Here is a 16,857-nt window from a genome sequence, read left to right on the forward strand (position 1 = left end):
TGTGTATTCACTTGCTTTGTTTGTCCCCCCCAAATGCATTACCTCACACCTCCAGATTGAATTCCATTTGCCACTTTTTCACCTACTCAACCAAACCATTGATATCATTCTGGAGTCTACAGCTATCCTCTTCACTAACAACTACACGGCCAATGTTTATGTCATCTGTAAATTTCCCAATCATGCCGCCTACGTTTCAGTCCAAATCAGAGATCCCATGGTACTATTTGAAGAAGAGCAGGGGAGTTATCCCGTGTCCTGGCCAGCATTTATCCCTTCATCAACATAATCAGTAACTGCAAAAGTACTTAATTGGCTATTAACCACTTTGGGACTTCCTGAGATTGTGAAAGGTGCTACATAAATCTTTTCTTTATGTAAGTATATACTTATATATATGTCTGTATACATTTTATATGTAAAACATTGATATACATACACAGATACACATATAAAAATGACTAAAAAAATTTACTTTTGGCGTGAAGGTCACTGCTAAATATAAGTCAGAAAGATCAATTTGCAGGTATCTTGGCAAGTTGAGAATTTTCCTCGAGCAATAATAGCCCCTTTCACCATGGCGAAAACCCTGGTCGGCTGCAGAACCACATTCTTTCCAGGTGGAGTCCGATTCACCTGACAGCCGCAATGATTGGCAGACAGCGGTGGCCACGCCCAGATTCTGCTTTCTGGCCCCGCCCCTCGGTGGCTGTCGTCAGGGTGACGCGCGGAGCCTCGCTCTGGCGCACAGGTAGTATTGGGAGGCTTCGCCATATTGAGAGCGGAAGCGAAAGAAAGGAAATACAGCGTTAAGAGGGGCCGACGGGTGGAGAGGCGGCGCCCGGGAGAGGAAAGGCAGGGGACGCGGCAGCCAGGCCAGGCGGCGGGCAACACGGCTCGTTTCCCTCAGACTGAGGCTCGGCGCTTGCCCTTCGCACTGAGCTAGTTCCGGTGGGTGAGTCGGGCTGAGCTCGAGCCTCCCGGTGCCTGCTCCCTGCTCGCTCGTGCGGTCGGTCCCGGCGGCGAGGCTGACGGGCGCGCGCTGGGGTCCGGCTGCGAAGATGCCGCTCGCTCAGCTGGTGGACCCCTGGCAGAAAATGGCTGTGGAGAACGATAAAGAGGTAAAGCGGAGTCACTCAGAGCCCGACTTAGTCCTTCTTTGACAACCCCCCCCCCCTCCCCTCCCCTTTTATGTTATCATTCCGCCCATTTTTTATTTTCCGTGTTCTTGTGAGAAGATCTCGGTGCTTGATTATAGGGATGGGGTGATGGACAGTTTGGATCAAGCTTTTGGTGAAAGGTCACAGACCTGAAACGCTAACTTTGCTTCTCTGTCCGGGGATGCTGCCAGACTTGCTGAGTGTTTCCAGCACTTTTTTTTATTTCAGATTTCTAACATCTGCAGTATTTTGCTTTTATTATCCTTATAGTTAGTGTCTATGTGGGGCATGGGACAGTGAGAGAGGGTTTTTAAAAAATCTTTCTGGCTGGTTATAACTTGGCTGCACTGGTAACTGGACTATCCCAGGGCAGGGATTAGGCAGCATGTCGGGTCAAGCTCTGTCCTGCTGATAAGTGCGTGATATTACCTTGAGTCTGTCAAACTCCGAGATTTACGTTTTCGCGTTGGCATTTTAATCTGATTTGTTTTAAGATTTCAGCTCTTGAAATACGTTATCTCATTTTCTGCGTGTGTGTTTTGTCCCCAGTTCTGCAAAGTTTAAAGTGAAATCTTTGGCATAGTGTGGTTTCTGGTGATCATGCCTTTACCTTGCTTAATAAAATTGAGTTGCCGCTGAAACGATTAAGTCTAAACTTAACATCTGATTTTTTAATTTATTTTTCTTCAGCGGTTTGTTAGAGAAAGTGTCAGTCACATTAAAAAAAACTTAAATTTGACAAGTTACCTTTAAAAAAAAATAGTTTTGCACCATAAGCATAATCTTTGCAATATGCCACTGGCTGCAAGATCTAAATTTTCAGACCCTGTTTGATCAAAAGCTGGATCTTTTTAGTTTTTTTGTTAATTGTTAGTCAGATCTAAAGTTTACTTTTACAGCTTTTTAAACCTTCCTTTTGCGTATTGGATTGATATGGCTGGCACCCCTCATTAGCCAAAGAGGTGTACAAATGTCCAACCACATTAGAAGTTACTTTGGAATGGGTTGTGCAACTTGCAGTCTGGCCTCCTGACAAGACATGTCTGAGGTTGGGAATACTCTGTGTAGGAACTTAAGGCATGATCTTTACCTATCATTGAGCTGCAGCATTTAGAAACTGTACTTGGTTGGGGAACTTGATGTTTAGAAATAAAATAATGGTACCAAGTCTGATTTTAAATTCCAAAGTCAAGGAGTTGGTGTCATTTTATGTACCAATTAAAGAGTAGAAAATATGCTTAAAATAAAACAGTTGTCAAATGAGAACTTGTATGGTATCTTTGGGTTAAAGGATCAGCTGTGGGATAATGACTGCTAGTGAGTTACAAGGTAGTGATTTAGAAACCTTGATATGAACTAGAGAAATGATGCTTTAGATTTTTAATGAAAGCACAACTGTAAATATGACTTGTTGCCTTAAACTCAATGCTTTATTTAACCAAAACATGAGTGGCAAGCCACTTGTAATTTGGCATTTTTAAAAGTTGTGGAAAGGATTGATATGAATGAAAGCATAACTTAGTGCATGATTAAATTTAGTATTATAGCTTTTCCCCAAAATCACAAGGCTGTTGCATTGTTTTGGCGCTGGCATAATTATTTCTCTTAACACCTTTGGTGGTTCTGATTTTTGTTTTGTTAATATACAGTACAATATGTGTGTCAATAGAAACTAGAACTGCCATAAAATCTGCAGGTATGAAAATGTGTTAACTCCCTTTTTTAATATTCTAAGATCTTGGAGAATCTAGCTTACTGTATACACTTTACCTGAAAATGTTCACTAGCTTTTTCAAGAGATGAAGTTTTTCTTCTATGTATTTTCTTGCCTCACAGTCAACATCGTTTCCCCTATATAAGCTTCTCCACAGCCAGAAACCAACTGAGGGCCTAAGCAGGGGCACCACACTACGTGACTTCACCACTCGATGTCAGGCTAGTATTGCTACACAACATTACAGTTCTCCACAGTATGAGGTATACTTAAAACTTTGGAGCTTTTCTCCATAAAATTTTCATTAAAAAAAAAATGAATGGATGATTTATTGATACACAATGAAAAGTCTAAACAGTGCTGGAAATGGTTAGCATTTGAAAGATGGGTTTGTGTTTGGGATGGATGAAAATGTAAATATTTATGGGAGGGAAATTATAAAATCATTACCCAGATACATCTGGAGCATGTGCAGTTTATATGCTCCAGTGCCACTGTTCATATTGTAGATACCGTTGTAGGCTTTTGAGGATTTGACTAGAATACTGACTTGAGAAATAGTTTGAATTTCTACTTTTATTGCTCATTAGGATTAGAGTGGAATATGCTTTTATGACTAAAGCCAGTTGTGAATACTTTGAAGCGAAGGGACTAATTTACAAACTGGGTTAACTTCACTGACAGTTTGACTAAATTTGACAGTAATCATTTTCTGTCTGGATGAACGCTATTTGCATTTGGTAACATCTTTATGGAATTGCACTTCACAGAACAGGCGAATAATTCAATAAACAGCTTGAAAAGTAAGCTTATAATTAACCAAGAGAATAATGTGTGGGTCCTATTTTAAATTTAAAAAACCTGTAGTACTCCCTATGGTGTTGCTCACAGGAAGTTTCAGGACTGCGATGCTTTTACTATATGGATGGCATTTTGTGGACTAATCATGGAGAAGATGTAAATCATCTTAGTTGCTTATTGTCAACACCCCAGGGTGATCGTATCTTCAGGGCACAATGCCCATGCTGACCTGCTTGACATTGGTAGGGAGCTTGGACTATGGGTTGTTCTGAGATGTTTTGTTGTGACTTGGGAAGTGCCAGGACCTGGCTTGCAGCAGTGATTGAGGTCCTCGCGTCCTGTCCCTGTTCACGGTGCACAGCTGGGCTGGTGTAGGGGAATAACTACAATAGTTTTTTTCCCCCTTCTACCTGCTACATGTGCATAGACAGATCATGATGCACTGCAGGATCTGGAGCTAGAACTCCAGTGTCATATTCACACATTGCAGGTCACTTTGCCTGTTGCAGTTTGTTCTTAAATATGTTTGCAATCCTTTTCTTGCTGCCTGAAGAATCTTCCTCTCATCTTCTTTTACCCTATCCCTTTACTGCCCCCATTTCAATAATTTGAGGGATGACATGCAATAACTGTCGCATGCTTGGGAGGAACAGGTAACTTTGGGCCTATGGTTCACAAAGCTCTCCAACACTGGCAGTTTCCTTGCACCATGCCTGTGTTTGTTGTACCCTAATTAAATGATTCATTGTTATGATTCATCAACTACTCCATTGTATCGTGTGACTACCAGGACGGTAGAAAGCAAATTAGATGGACAAGATTTTTTCTCATCTAACAATTCCTATGTTCTCCTTCCTTGTTTCTATCTTGTCGTCTTTTCCTACCCTTTATGGCCTTGCATTTAATGTTTTTTCTCTTTTTTCTTTATTAGCTGTTTTTATCAGATTCCCTGGTCTCAGGATGTCAGCCTAACTTTGACAGTGCCTTGCTGTTTTGCCCTCACTCCCCACTTTTTCTAACTAGTGTGTGGAGCCACACTATAAGTGTTCAAAAAGAAAGCGGAAATGGAACATGCCGATAAGGGCCACGATGTTGCCTATAAGCAGCACTGTGGTGGCATGCAAAGAGTTCAATTGGTCAGACACATGCAGAGCCCTGAAAAAGAGCTAAGAATTGATGTTTGGGGTGTACAACATAAGAACTAAGACCTATAACATGAAAAAGGCAAGGAAGTGCAAGGCAAAATAAAGGAGGAGCTATTAGGAAGTAATGTTTTATATGTTGGGAGCCCTTAATATTTGAAGGAAAAAAAGATTGGGGTGAGTGGGAAGTTGTCATGACTGTCAGATGGTTTTTTTCTTCTGGGGTCTGATTGGTTTCACCTTTAGTGAATATAGAAAAAAAAAAATGATTTGAGGTTTTTAATCCATTAGTGTGCCTTGCACCCTAGAGATGCATCGGATGTGTTCTTGATACAAAATTGAAACAGATCCATGTAGCGGAGGATTAATTTGTCACGAGTAGTGAGACAACTTGCCCTATCTTAATGGTTATTCAGTAGTAACTTTCATTGTCAAAACCTTTTGATTTTATCCTCTTACTGCTCAGCGACCTACTCAGTCTTGTCCTCTTGCAAATAAATTCTACTGGTTTTAAAATTGCATTTATTTTGAAGTTGGTAGTTATTGTATCATTCAGTAAAATAAACCATGAAATCACATGGTCTTATTGTGGGAACTATGGTGTCTCCATTATTCAAAAAAAATTAAACAATATGTTTCTGTGCACAAAATAACCTTGCAGTATGTTATTGAGCAAACTAGGTGAAGGAACAAGTGTTATAGTGCAGGACACCATTAACTTTGTGCTCAACCTTAATTGGCACGTGATTGGTTGGCTAAACCAAAAGCATGAGGGGGGAAAGGGGAAAGAAAGTCAGGAGGGCTATTTGGAATCGATCAGAAGGAAGAGAGAAAACACACATGTTGGTCAGTCATAGTCATTAGGCACAGAAGGAGGCTGTTTGGCCCATCGAGCCCATGCTGACTCTCAAGAGGAATCCAGTCTGTCCCATTCCCCCACTCTATTCCTGTAGCCCTGTAAGTTTATTTCCCTCAAGTACCCATCCAATTTCCTTTTGAAATCATTGATCGGCCCGCATCCAACACCCTCTGAATCAGCGAGTTCCAGGCTATTACCACCAGCTGCGTTTTTTTTTAAAAAAGCTCTCCCTGACATCCTCCCTGTATCTTTTGCACAAGTCTTAAATCTGTCCCCAGTCATTGTACCATCAGCTAATGAGAACAGTTTTTCTTTATCTACCATGTCTAAACCTGTCATAATCTTCTACACCTCTTATCAAATCTCTCCTCAACATCCTTTGCTCCGAGGAGAATAACCTCAGCTTCTCCACCCTAACCTTGTAGCTAAAATCTTAACAGATCTGCTGGCAGATTGTTCAATAAAATGCTATCTGTTTATTCTCAGTGGAAGACCAGCTATTTCTTTTGGAGTGTTTGTCATAACTGATTTTTTTTGTTCATAACACCTTGTTCATTTGTGTCTCTGCTAGGGAGGCAGAAAGGAAGACTTTCATTTGTATACCATCTTTCAACCAATTAAGTACTTTTGAAATGTAGTCAGTATTGCAGTGTAGGAAACATGCAAGCTCCTACAACCAGCAATATGATAATGATCAGCCAATCTGTTTTATTGGTGTTGGTTGAGGGATAAATATTGGAGAGTACCCCTGCTGCTCTTCGAAATTGTGCCATGAGATCTTTTAAGTCCCCATGAAAGAGAAGACAGGGCTTCAGTTTGTCTTTTCTGAAAGCTGACATTTTCTGCACTGGAGTGTCGGCCTAGATTTTTTTGCCCCAGTCTCTGGAATGGGGCTTCAGACCTTAGTCTCAGACGAGAATGCTACCACTGAGCCATCATTGACATCTTGATTGCTGACAAACTTGGTGAACCCAACATGGTGGTGTTGATTGAATTCAGACGATGGGTATTTATTGGGGCCTCCTCTCATATTGGAGCATACAATGTGTGTCTTTGTAAAGAAAAGCTTGTAAGTGAATAAAAACCAGGTTCCAGTATTCTATCCTTCTTCACCTGGCTATTGGACTTTTCACATAGATGGATCTGTATCCCCAGACTTTGAGGAAAGCCATGGGAGGTCGACTGGTTTTTGAAATAAAAATTAATTCTCAATGCTTAACATTCCCAATGCTCCTGTTCCATTAGGAATACAAATATGAAGCATATTATAAGATACAGAAGAGCTTAATTGTGTCTCTTGTACACTTGAACAGACCTCCTTGGTGGCATAGCCTAGTTTACCTTGGGAGGTATTAGCTGTCCTTGGCTGTGGTTTCATTCTTCTCTCTCTTCCAGTGCCTTTTCTTTGCCTGATACTGGGCTTAGTTCAAATTACCCATGTTGAGTCTTGATGTTAGGTACCTTTTTCAGTTGGGGAAAGAAAGGGAAGAAATAGTAACCAATGCCCTTTCTGTTGATTTTTTTTTAAATAACAAGTACCAGTGACACCCAGGGCACTGACTTGGAGAAGTGACTGTGCTTAACACTAATAGAGTGAAATTAATGTTCCTTGTCAGTGTTTGACATTCCCATTGGCTAATTGTTCTTAATTCTGCTTTCGAGCATTGTCAGCCTCACTGACTTGCTTAGACTAGTATCTAGTGACATCAGCATCCAAAATCAACAAATGGAGAGAAAGAGCCAATTCTCTGTTACTGGCTAACTGATTATATGTGAGCAACACCATAGAAAAAAAGTTCTCTTGCTATCTTGACTGCTTGTCACCCACATTTGTTTCTTTTGCTTCCATTTTTTTTTTCTGTGTTCCACTCCTGATTCCCTCTGTTTCTCATGCTTCCGCTCATCAGTATCTGACTTTTCTCAAACTATCCTTTTTGTAAGCTTTTGCTTCACTTTCCCAATTTCTCATTTTCACTTTATCCCTCATGCACTTATTTTTCTCCCTGTTTGTATTTCTCTGTGTGTGAATGCATGTTTGTCTGTGGAGTAAGGTGAGAGGCAAGGTGAAGAACGAAGTGAGTCAGTGACGTGGGATAGTATGGTCTTTTGTCTCAAAGGCTTAAAAGGATTGGCTTGTGTCTGGGACCAGTAGGGAATAATAAGGTCTATGGTGGAAGAGAGGTCCATGGGGAAGGTGAAGACCAGCCACACAGTGGGATCACAGGCATTGGTCCGTGACATGTTAAGAACAGTACAAGGCAACTGAAAATGCACATGCTACAGAGAAACCAATTGCATTTATGTGGTGCCTTTAATATAGAGAAATGCCCTAAAGAGCGGAGAGTCTGGGAGGTGTGGTTATAGGGCTGGAGGAGGTTGCACAGAGGGAAGGGTGAACCCATGATGCGATTTAACCACGAGGCTGAGAACTTTGAATTTGTCGGCCTGGGATTGGGGATCAGTGTAAGTCAATGAGGACAGGAGTGATGGGTGAACAGGATTTGATGATGCCTAGAGATCATGCAGCAGAGTTTTGGATCTGCTGAAGTTTATTGAAGATGGAAGGCTGGGCAGGAGAGCATTGGAATAGTTGACAGTGGAGATGCCAAAGGAATGGGTGAGGATGTCAGCAGTCCATAGGCAGAGGCAAGTGATAGTAATGTGGTCTTTGTGATGGTTTGGTGGGGCGGGGTGCTGTTAAATCTCAGTTTAGTGCCTAATAGGATGGCAAGGTTGTGAACAGTTTGATCCCAGTCAGTGGGTAGGGAGGGGAATGGAGTTGATGGCCAGGGAAATGATTGTTGTGAAAGACAAAGGCTTTCGTCCCCAATGTTTAACAGAAGAAATTGTGGCCTATCCAAACTGCATACTGGGCAAGAAGTCTGATCAGACGGAGGCAGTGAAGGGTTCATGTCAGGTTTTGGAGCAGTAGAGCCGGGTGTTATTGGCATGCATGTGGAAGCTGACCCCATGTCTGTGGCTGATGTTACCAAGGGGCAGCATTTAAATGGAGAGTAGGAAGCCAAGAAATGTGGCTTGGAGAACTTGGGAGGTAATGGTGTGGGGACTGGGAGAGAAGCCATTGCTGTAGGTGCTCTAGCTACGATCAGATGTGGAATCAAACGAGGGCTGTCCATTTGAGCTAGATGACAAAAGAAAGGTATTGCAAGAGAATAGTGTGGTTTTCCAGGTGAGATCCTGCAGAACGTTTGAACACTAATGTAGTACAGTTGTAGTTACAAAGAATGTTATGCATAGCTTTGTTTAAGATTTTTCAGGGCAGTGGGATGTACCAAAGGGGGGAAAAAGGGCCCTTAAGGAGCATTAAAAAAAAAAAGTATTTTTTACTTCAGCCCATCCCTCTGCTCCTCCCACCACATCGAAATAATGTTAATTACAGTCACGCAGGACTGTGACTACAATTGAAGTGTGTTGTCCTTTTTTTTTTTTTGGTACTGCCCTGATTCATCCCCTGTTCGTTGGGGAGTGTGGCTGTCTTGCACCTTTACTGCTGAAGTACCTGGCCCCAAATGTGGAAATGACATTTCGGGGCAGCATCAACATCATTGAGTTGACAACTGGACTTCCTCCCCTCCTCCCATGCACCGAACATCTGATGGTGGGCCAGGTAGATGGGTTTAATCCTGAGTCTTTGGATGGATGAAATTCCTTCATCCTTTCATGCTGTTGCGGGATACTCTATTTAATATCCAGGGATTGCCGTTTAAGGTCCAGATAGAGAGGTATTTTTATTGTGGTATATGAGGGTTTGCCCATAACTTGTCTGATGCTTTAGTCATTCACCTGTGTTGTCTGTGTATACAAAGTTCTGTCCAATAGTGTAATGTTAAGTCCAGTAATTTTTCAATAAAGTTCTCCACCCTTCTACTTACTTCCTCTTGGTTTCTTTCAGCTGAGTGCAAATGGTGTGCAACTTGATCCTTTAGCAGAGCTGATTTCGACAGCTGCTGGCAGTGACTGGTTGAGCACAGATCTGTTGAAGATAGTTTCTTGAAATTAGTACATTCTGGAGAAGTGCTTGGCTTCCACTAGGTCTTTCTGCAGCACAATTTAGTTTGGCAGCTCAATGAGAGGGGGACAGGAATGAAGTTTCTTGCCTTACCACTCCATGGGGAAGAAGCTGACTGAGGATCTTTTACAAGCCTAATAAAATAGTCCTGCTGGTTATGAAAATCCTTCTGACAAATGGTCAGCCCTGCCTGTTTGTTTTGTGCAGCCTACATTCATACAGATTTCTTTCTTTTCACTGCAACATATTTCACTGGGGCCGAAGACCAATGGCTGAGAACTGGCCAGTGGGAATGTTGGTCAGCTGCAGGATCCTTTGATGAAAGGCTTTTTCTCTGGCACTTGGGTTTAGAAACATAGGAACAGGAGTAGGCCATTCAGCCCCTCGAGCCTGTTTTTCCTTTATTCGATCATGGCTGATCTGAACCCAAAGTCCATTTACCCACCTTCATTCCATAATCCTTGATGCCCTTACCCAACAAAAATCAATCTCCATCTTGAAAATTTCAAGTGACCCAGTATCCATAGCCTTTTGAGGAGGCAAATTGCTCTAGTTTCCACTACCCTATGTGTGGAACAAGTGCTTCTTGATTTCATTCCTAAATTTTAAGATTGTCTCCTTGTTCAGGAGTCTCCATGAAAGGAAATAATTTCTCATAACCCTGTCAAATCCCTTAATCATTTCAAATACCTTGATTAGATAATCCCTCAACCTTTACCGCTCCCAAGCAGAGCGTTCTGGCCGTTAGTGTGCTTGTTCACCATGTGCTGAAATATGGAACTAAAAATTCCAAGACAATGGGAACAATGCAAGATTAGACATGACACGTACAACCACAGTTCAGTGGTTTTAAACCCATCATTTGTTCTGAACTAATTTATTTCCATTTTCTTGGGTCAACTGGAAATTACCAGTAGTTTAAAAGGCAAGTTCCTGTCCTAGGAAACATTTCTGTATGCATTATCACTCATTCTAAACCACATCCCTTGTCACATTTGCCTCCAAAGTCATCCTTTTTAATATAGTTGTAGTACGTTTACAGGGGGTCGGTTAGACGGCTAGAGTGTGATGCAGAAAGACTGCAACAGCGTGGGTTCAATCCCCATACCGGCTGTGGTAGTTCATGGAGGCCTGCCTCTTTGCCTTGCCCCATGCTTGAGTAGTGGTGACCTTCAAACTCTACATCAACTGTCTGTGTGTCTCACAGGGGGCGAGATGCCTGTGCTGCTTTGGGACTATGGCTAGAGCAGCAGTGCATTTACATGGTTTTGTTTTTCACAGGAGTTCTCACTGCCAAAAAGTTTCTTTTAACTGAAAGGACAGGTGAATGTGTTGCAACCTCTGCAGGAGTCACCGATTTAATACAGGTGGTTTCCTGCAGCAATGGGCAAAACCCCAGTTGTCTTACCCATTTATCTCAGTTGAATGCTTATGACTATATATGCACCAGTGATTTTTGGCATCGAGGGTCAACTCATATTTGAATTCAACCCAGATCCATGAGATGAATGTCTCCTCTCTCTCATTATAAGGAGACTATATCGATACAGTAGTCTAGTGCTTTTGGTACTCGACTAGCATCTCAAAGGTAGTGAAATTGAATTCCATGATGCTAAGTTGGGCAAGTGAAATCATTCAATCTGGTGATTTGTGGGCTGGTACCAGATAAGATAGCCATGAAAGCTACCAGATGGTCATAAAAACTCATGTCCTTTGAAGGAATCAGCCTTACATGTGATTCCAAACCCACACTACTAAAAGTAGTGACACAGGTTAATAAGACCATGAAAAAAAAGTAAACCAAGCCCTGTAGTTTATTTCTAGAATTGGAAAGGAGAAAAGTTATGCTAAACATATCAAACCTTGGTTAGATCACACTTTGAAGTAGTGCGTACAGTTCTAGTCACCATATTATAAATAAAGAAATAGAGGTACTGGCGCAAGTATATTAAAAAAAAAAAATTGCAAGTATGATGCCCGAATTTAGATTATACCCATCAGGAAAGGATGAACAAGCTTTTGGGTATCTTTTCTCTTGAAAAGAGAAGGGTGATGGGTGACCTAATGGCAGTCTTTAAAATTGTGAAAGGTTTACATAGGTTAGAGAAAAGAGTGGTGAGAATGTGGGATTTGTTACCATAGGAAGCAGTGAGGCGAATAGCAGTGATGCATTTAAAGGGAGGCTACAGTGGAGCATAAACACTAGCATGGAATGGTTGGGCCAAATTGCCTATTTCTGTGCTGCTTATTCTATGTACATGGTTGGCTCCAGGGGCGGCACAGTGGTTAGCACCACAGCCTCACCGCTTCAGCGACCAGAGTTCAGTTCTGGGTACTGCCTGTGCGGAGTTTGCAAGTTCTCTCTGTGTCTGCGTGGGTTTCCGCCGGGTGCTCCAGTTTCCTCCCACCTCCAAAAGACTTGCAGGTTGATAGGTAAATTGGCCATTGTAAATTGCCCCTAGTGTAGGTAAGTGGTAGGAGAATGGTGGGGATGTGGTAGAGAATATGGGGTTAATGTAGGATTAGTATAAATGGGTGGTTGTTGGTCGGCACAGACTCGGTGGGCCGAAGGGCCTGTTTCAGTGCTGTATCTCTAAATAAATAAATAAAAACCCTTTGGGTAACTAGGATTTGACATTAAAAGGAATCTTTCCAATATTGATCACATCCCAAGAACAAATCTTTAGAATCCTTTAAATTAACTTTTTTAAAGACATCTGTCAGTTGTGCAAAAATTCCAAACATCTTTGTTAGGTTAGCCACAAGTGGATGTGAACTAGGATTTACCTAACTACTAGCTGAGGGGCAAGATGATTATTGTGGTCATATGACTGTGGATATGTTGTTCAGAACATTGTTGGGGAAAGTAAGTTTGTTTTACTTTGCATTTGATTGGAGTGATTGTTAATTACCTTGGGTGAGGCTCTGCCTTCGGACTCCGGAACTGATGTGAATTGACAGGCGGAAGAATCTAATCACTGCAAAATTGAGCTGTGCAGTGCACCCTTCTCCATTTTTTTCCTCCCGCCCCAAAAATCCCCAGAATCTTTGAGAGGAGAAAGGAAGTGTTGCAGCCCTAGCATTGGCTTTCCTTATCAGGATCAGCCCCTACAATATGTGCTCTTTTCCATTTCTCCTCCTTTCTCTTCCCTCCACCCCATCCAAAAAAACTTGCCTCCACTGTGTATTTAAATCAAGCAACTGCTTCATAATCTTTGACACTTGCCAATTCTTCAAATTCAGGGTAGGTTCAGCTAGAGATAGATGTTTATACCACTGTCACCTCATCTAGGGGAGGTGGTCGTGTAGTGGTAATGTCACTGGGCTAGTAGCACAGAAGCCCAGGTTAGTGCTCTGGGGACATGGTTTCGACTCCCACCATGGCAAATGGTGAAATTTGAATTCAATTAATAAATCTGGAATTAAAAAGCTAGTCTAATGGTGACCATGAAACCATTGTCAATTGCTGTAAAAACCATATGGTTCACTAATGTCCTTCAGGGAAGGAAATCTGCTGTCCTTACCTGGTTTGACCTACATGTGACTCCAGGTCCACAGCAATGTGGTTGACTCTTAAATGCCCTCTGAGATGGCGTTGCAAGCCACTCAGTTCAAGGGCAATTAGGGATGGGCAATAAATGCTGGCCTAGCCAGCGATGCATCCCATGAACGAATTAAAAAAAAAATACTGTGCTTAAAATGCTTTGTGGCTGAAGATTATTTGACTCGCATTAGGTTTTTCCCCTAGTTTGTGATTATATGCTTTTCCAGCATCGAGGTCGAGACCTTAAAGAAAATAGATGAGTCATAACTAGTTGGTAGACTTGCATATTAGGAGGCTAACTCAGCCATAAGTGGATTTGAACTAGGATCTACCAGACCACTATGAGGGGCAAGATGGTCATATAACAGTGTACTAGTTGTTTAACCATTTTTTTTATATCTTGAAAGTTTTATGCACTATTCCATCTCTTGACAGTATTTCCTCTGATTGCCATAGGTTGGGATTTAATGTGGAGGCGGTGGCAACACTCACCAGCTGGAGAGTCGGGGGTGAGCCCAACTCCACCAGCCATGGCAGCCATGATGTGATTTGTGTAGTTCAGGCATTTAATTACCTCAGGTTGTGGCTTTCACCCCTCTGAGGCAGGATGCCCTGCCTCCAAGAACTGCCGGCCAATTAGAGGGAGTGGTGGCCACTGCTGGGACTGCAGCAGTCCGTGGAGGAGCAGCCATCGAGGAGGCCCCGGAGTGTAGGTAAGTGGGGTCGAGGCTCGCTGGGGCCAAGCAGCCAGGCCCTGGCGAGGGGTGGGGGTTCGATTGTGATGGCGGGGTGTGCGTCTTCCAGCGGAGTGACCGCTGCTGCTGGAGGCAGGGGTGGCCCTCCATCGGGCATTGGATGCCTGATCAGTAGGGACCACCTCTCTTTCTTCCCACCCCCCCCCACCCACTGAACCTGCAGGGAGGCTGCCAGTTTTACTGGGTAGGTTCCCCAGGTGGTGAAGTGCCCATCATCCGCTAGAAAAATACCAGCTGTGGGGCTAGAGGCCCGTAAGTGGCTATTAATTGGCCACTTAAGGGCCTCAATTGGCTGGCGGGTGGGCCACCTGCCCTGCCTCTGGTAAAATATCAGTGGAAGCGGATAAGCGATGGACACGGCCTCAACCTCTTCCGCTCCTCCCCCACCACCACCACCTGCCAGCTCCTGGGGTGGAAGCGTAAAATTCCAGCTATAGTTTCAGAATGATTGGGTGATACCATTGCATAATCGCTTAAATTTCAGTGAATCATCATAAACAAATAAAATGTCTTCTAACTTTGGAAGTGAAAAAGTACCTAGTAATATAATAGTCCCTATCCTTCTAAACTTTGGTTATGTCTGGATAGAGTTACCCCATTTAATGTTAGTGAAGTAGGTTGTTTATAGATCTGGGTCTGGTGATGAATAAAGGGTATTGCTTACAAGGTAGGTTGGTGTGATTTTAAAGTGATTGGCTCTCTGCTATTTTCGCCATAATTTATGAACACATACAAAGAACAGTACAGCACAGGAACAGGCCATTCGGCCCTCCAATCCTGCGCCGATCTTGATGCCCGCTGAAACTAACACCTTCTGCACTTCCGGGGCCCATATCCCTCTATTCCCTTCCTATTCTTGTCAAGATGCCTCTTGAACGTCGCTGTCGTATCTGCTTCCACCACCTCCCCTGGCAGCAAGTTCTAGGCACTCGCCACCCTCTGTGTAAAAAAAAAAAAAAAAAAAACTTGCCTCGCACATCCCCTCTAAACTTTGCCCCTCGCACCTTAAACCTATGTCCCCTAGTAACTGATTCTTCCACCCTGGGAAAAAGCTTCTGACTATCCACTCTGTCCATGCCGCTCATAACTTTGTAAACCTCTATCATGTCGCCCCTCCACCTCCGTCGTTCCAGTGAAAACAATCCGAGTTTATCCAACCTCTCCTCATAGCTAAAGTCCTCCAGACCAGGCAACATCCTGGTAAACCTCGTCTGTACCCTCTCCAAAGCCTCCACGACCTTCTGGTAGTGTGGCGACCAGAATTGCACGCAATATTCTAAGTGTGGCCTAACTAAGGTTCTGTACAGCTGCAACATGACTTGCCAATTTTTATACTCTATGCCCCGACCGATGAAGGGAAGCATGCCGAATGCCTTCTTGACTACCTTCTCCACCTGCGTTGCCACTTTCAGTGACCTGTGGACCTGTACGCCCAGATCTCTCTGCCTGTCAATACTCCTAAGGGTTCTGCCATTTACTGTATACCTCCCACCTGCATTAGATCTTCCAAAATGCATTACCTCACATTTGTCCGGATTAAACTCCATCTGCCATTTCTCCGCCCAAGTCTCCAACCGATCTGTATCCTCTGACAATCCTCATCATTATCCGCAACTCCACCAACCTTTGTGTCGTCCGCAAACTTACTAATCAGACCAGCTACATTTTCCTCCAAATCATTTATATATACTACAAACAGCAAAGGTCCCAGCACTGATCCCTGCGGAACACCACTAGTCACATCCCTCCATTCAGAAAAACACCCATCCACTGTTACCCTCTGTCTTCTGTGACCGAGCCAGTTCTGTATCCATCTTGCCAGCTCACCTCTGATCCCGTGTGATACTTGCATTTATATAGCACCTTTCACAACCTCAGGACATCCCAAAGTGCTTTACAATCAAAACCGTACTTTTGAAGTGTAGCCATTGTTTTAATGTAGGAAATGTGACTGCCAAGGTGCCAGATAATTTGTTGGTTGATGAATAAATATTGCCCAGGTCATACTTATTTAGAATCAACAGACGAAACCAGCCTAGTGATCACAGTAATACTCCACACCCCTTGGAAAATGTAATAGCTTTGTTAGAGTCTGGGACCTTATTTCAGACTGGAAATACTTTGGTTTGTCTAGGACTAGGAATTTTGCGAATGAATGGAGCTGCATATGCAGAACATGAAGATCACTCAAATTTCACATTGTTCTCTATAGACTTATGCAACTGTAAATGGAAGGGATTTGTCTGGGTGAGGGATTGAAATTGTGATGCCTTGTGAGTCATGTCCTCAGATCCCTTCAATAGCTTCTGAGACAAGGCTGTGGTATAGGTTACTCATAATGTGTAACAAATGGGGAGTGGATTATTTATCTTGTGCAATACTTTTGTTAATTCTGGGTTAATTTCTAGTTTAAACCACATTCAAATATACTAGAAAGTTCAATGAATGAACTTCTAAATTAATTGTCAAAAGGTTGTTTGCAATGGATCTTAGTAATTTTTGGTTTTCTGATTAACAAAATATCCAGGAAAGTTCGTGTCCTTATGATTAAATTGTTGGAATCAAATCTTTGCTGAATAAAGCTCTTCACGTTTAGTCTGTTCTTCTTCTGTGAAGATTACCTTCCAGCAGCAGCAGATTTTTAAGGTTCAATAGGACAAGCTTTTGCTAGAAAATTCTGACTCTAACTTTAAAAAAAAAAAATTGTAGGTAGTATTAAAAAATTTATTTGACAGCCTGTAATTATTTTTTTTAATTCTGTAGCAGGATGCGCAACAAATGGTGGATGAGCCCATGTCCGAAGATGAAGCAGTTCTTCAATCTGTAAGTCAGTGTTTTAAAATGTCGTAACT

General features: G+C 42.5%; 1 protein-coding gene across 6 annotated transcripts in view; it reads left to right on the plus strand.

Moving 5' to 3' along the window:
* Positions 1-715: 715 nt before the first annotated feature.
* The window catches only part of LOC137374375 (ribosomal protein S6 kinase alpha-3), a 139,440-nt gene continuing 123,298 nt past the window's right edge, over positions 716-16,857 (plus strand). For 2 of the 6 annotated variants that reach the window (XM_068040378.1, XM_068040379.1), the window contains exons 1-2: positions 717-1,121; positions 16,769-16,828. In XM_068040378.1, the coding sequence (XP_067896479.1) occupies positions 1,062-1,121; positions 16,769-16,828 (120 nt within the window). In that variant the 5' untranslated portion in view covers positions 717-1,061. Of the gene's footprint in view, positions 1,122-2,996; positions 3,138-16,768; positions 16,829-16,857 lie in introns of all 6 variants that reach the window. The other 4 variants (XM_068040377.1, XM_068040373.1, XM_068040375.1 and 1 more) reach the window with 4 other exon arrangements.

The sequence above is a fragment of the Heterodontus francisci genome, chromosome 10 (assembly GCF_036365525.1).
Source record: "Heterodontus francisci isolate sHetFra1 chromosome 10, sHetFra1.hap1, whole genome shotgun sequence".
NCBI lineage: Eukaryota > Metazoa > Chordata > Chondrichthyes > Heterodontiformes > Heterodontidae > Heterodontus > Heterodontus francisci.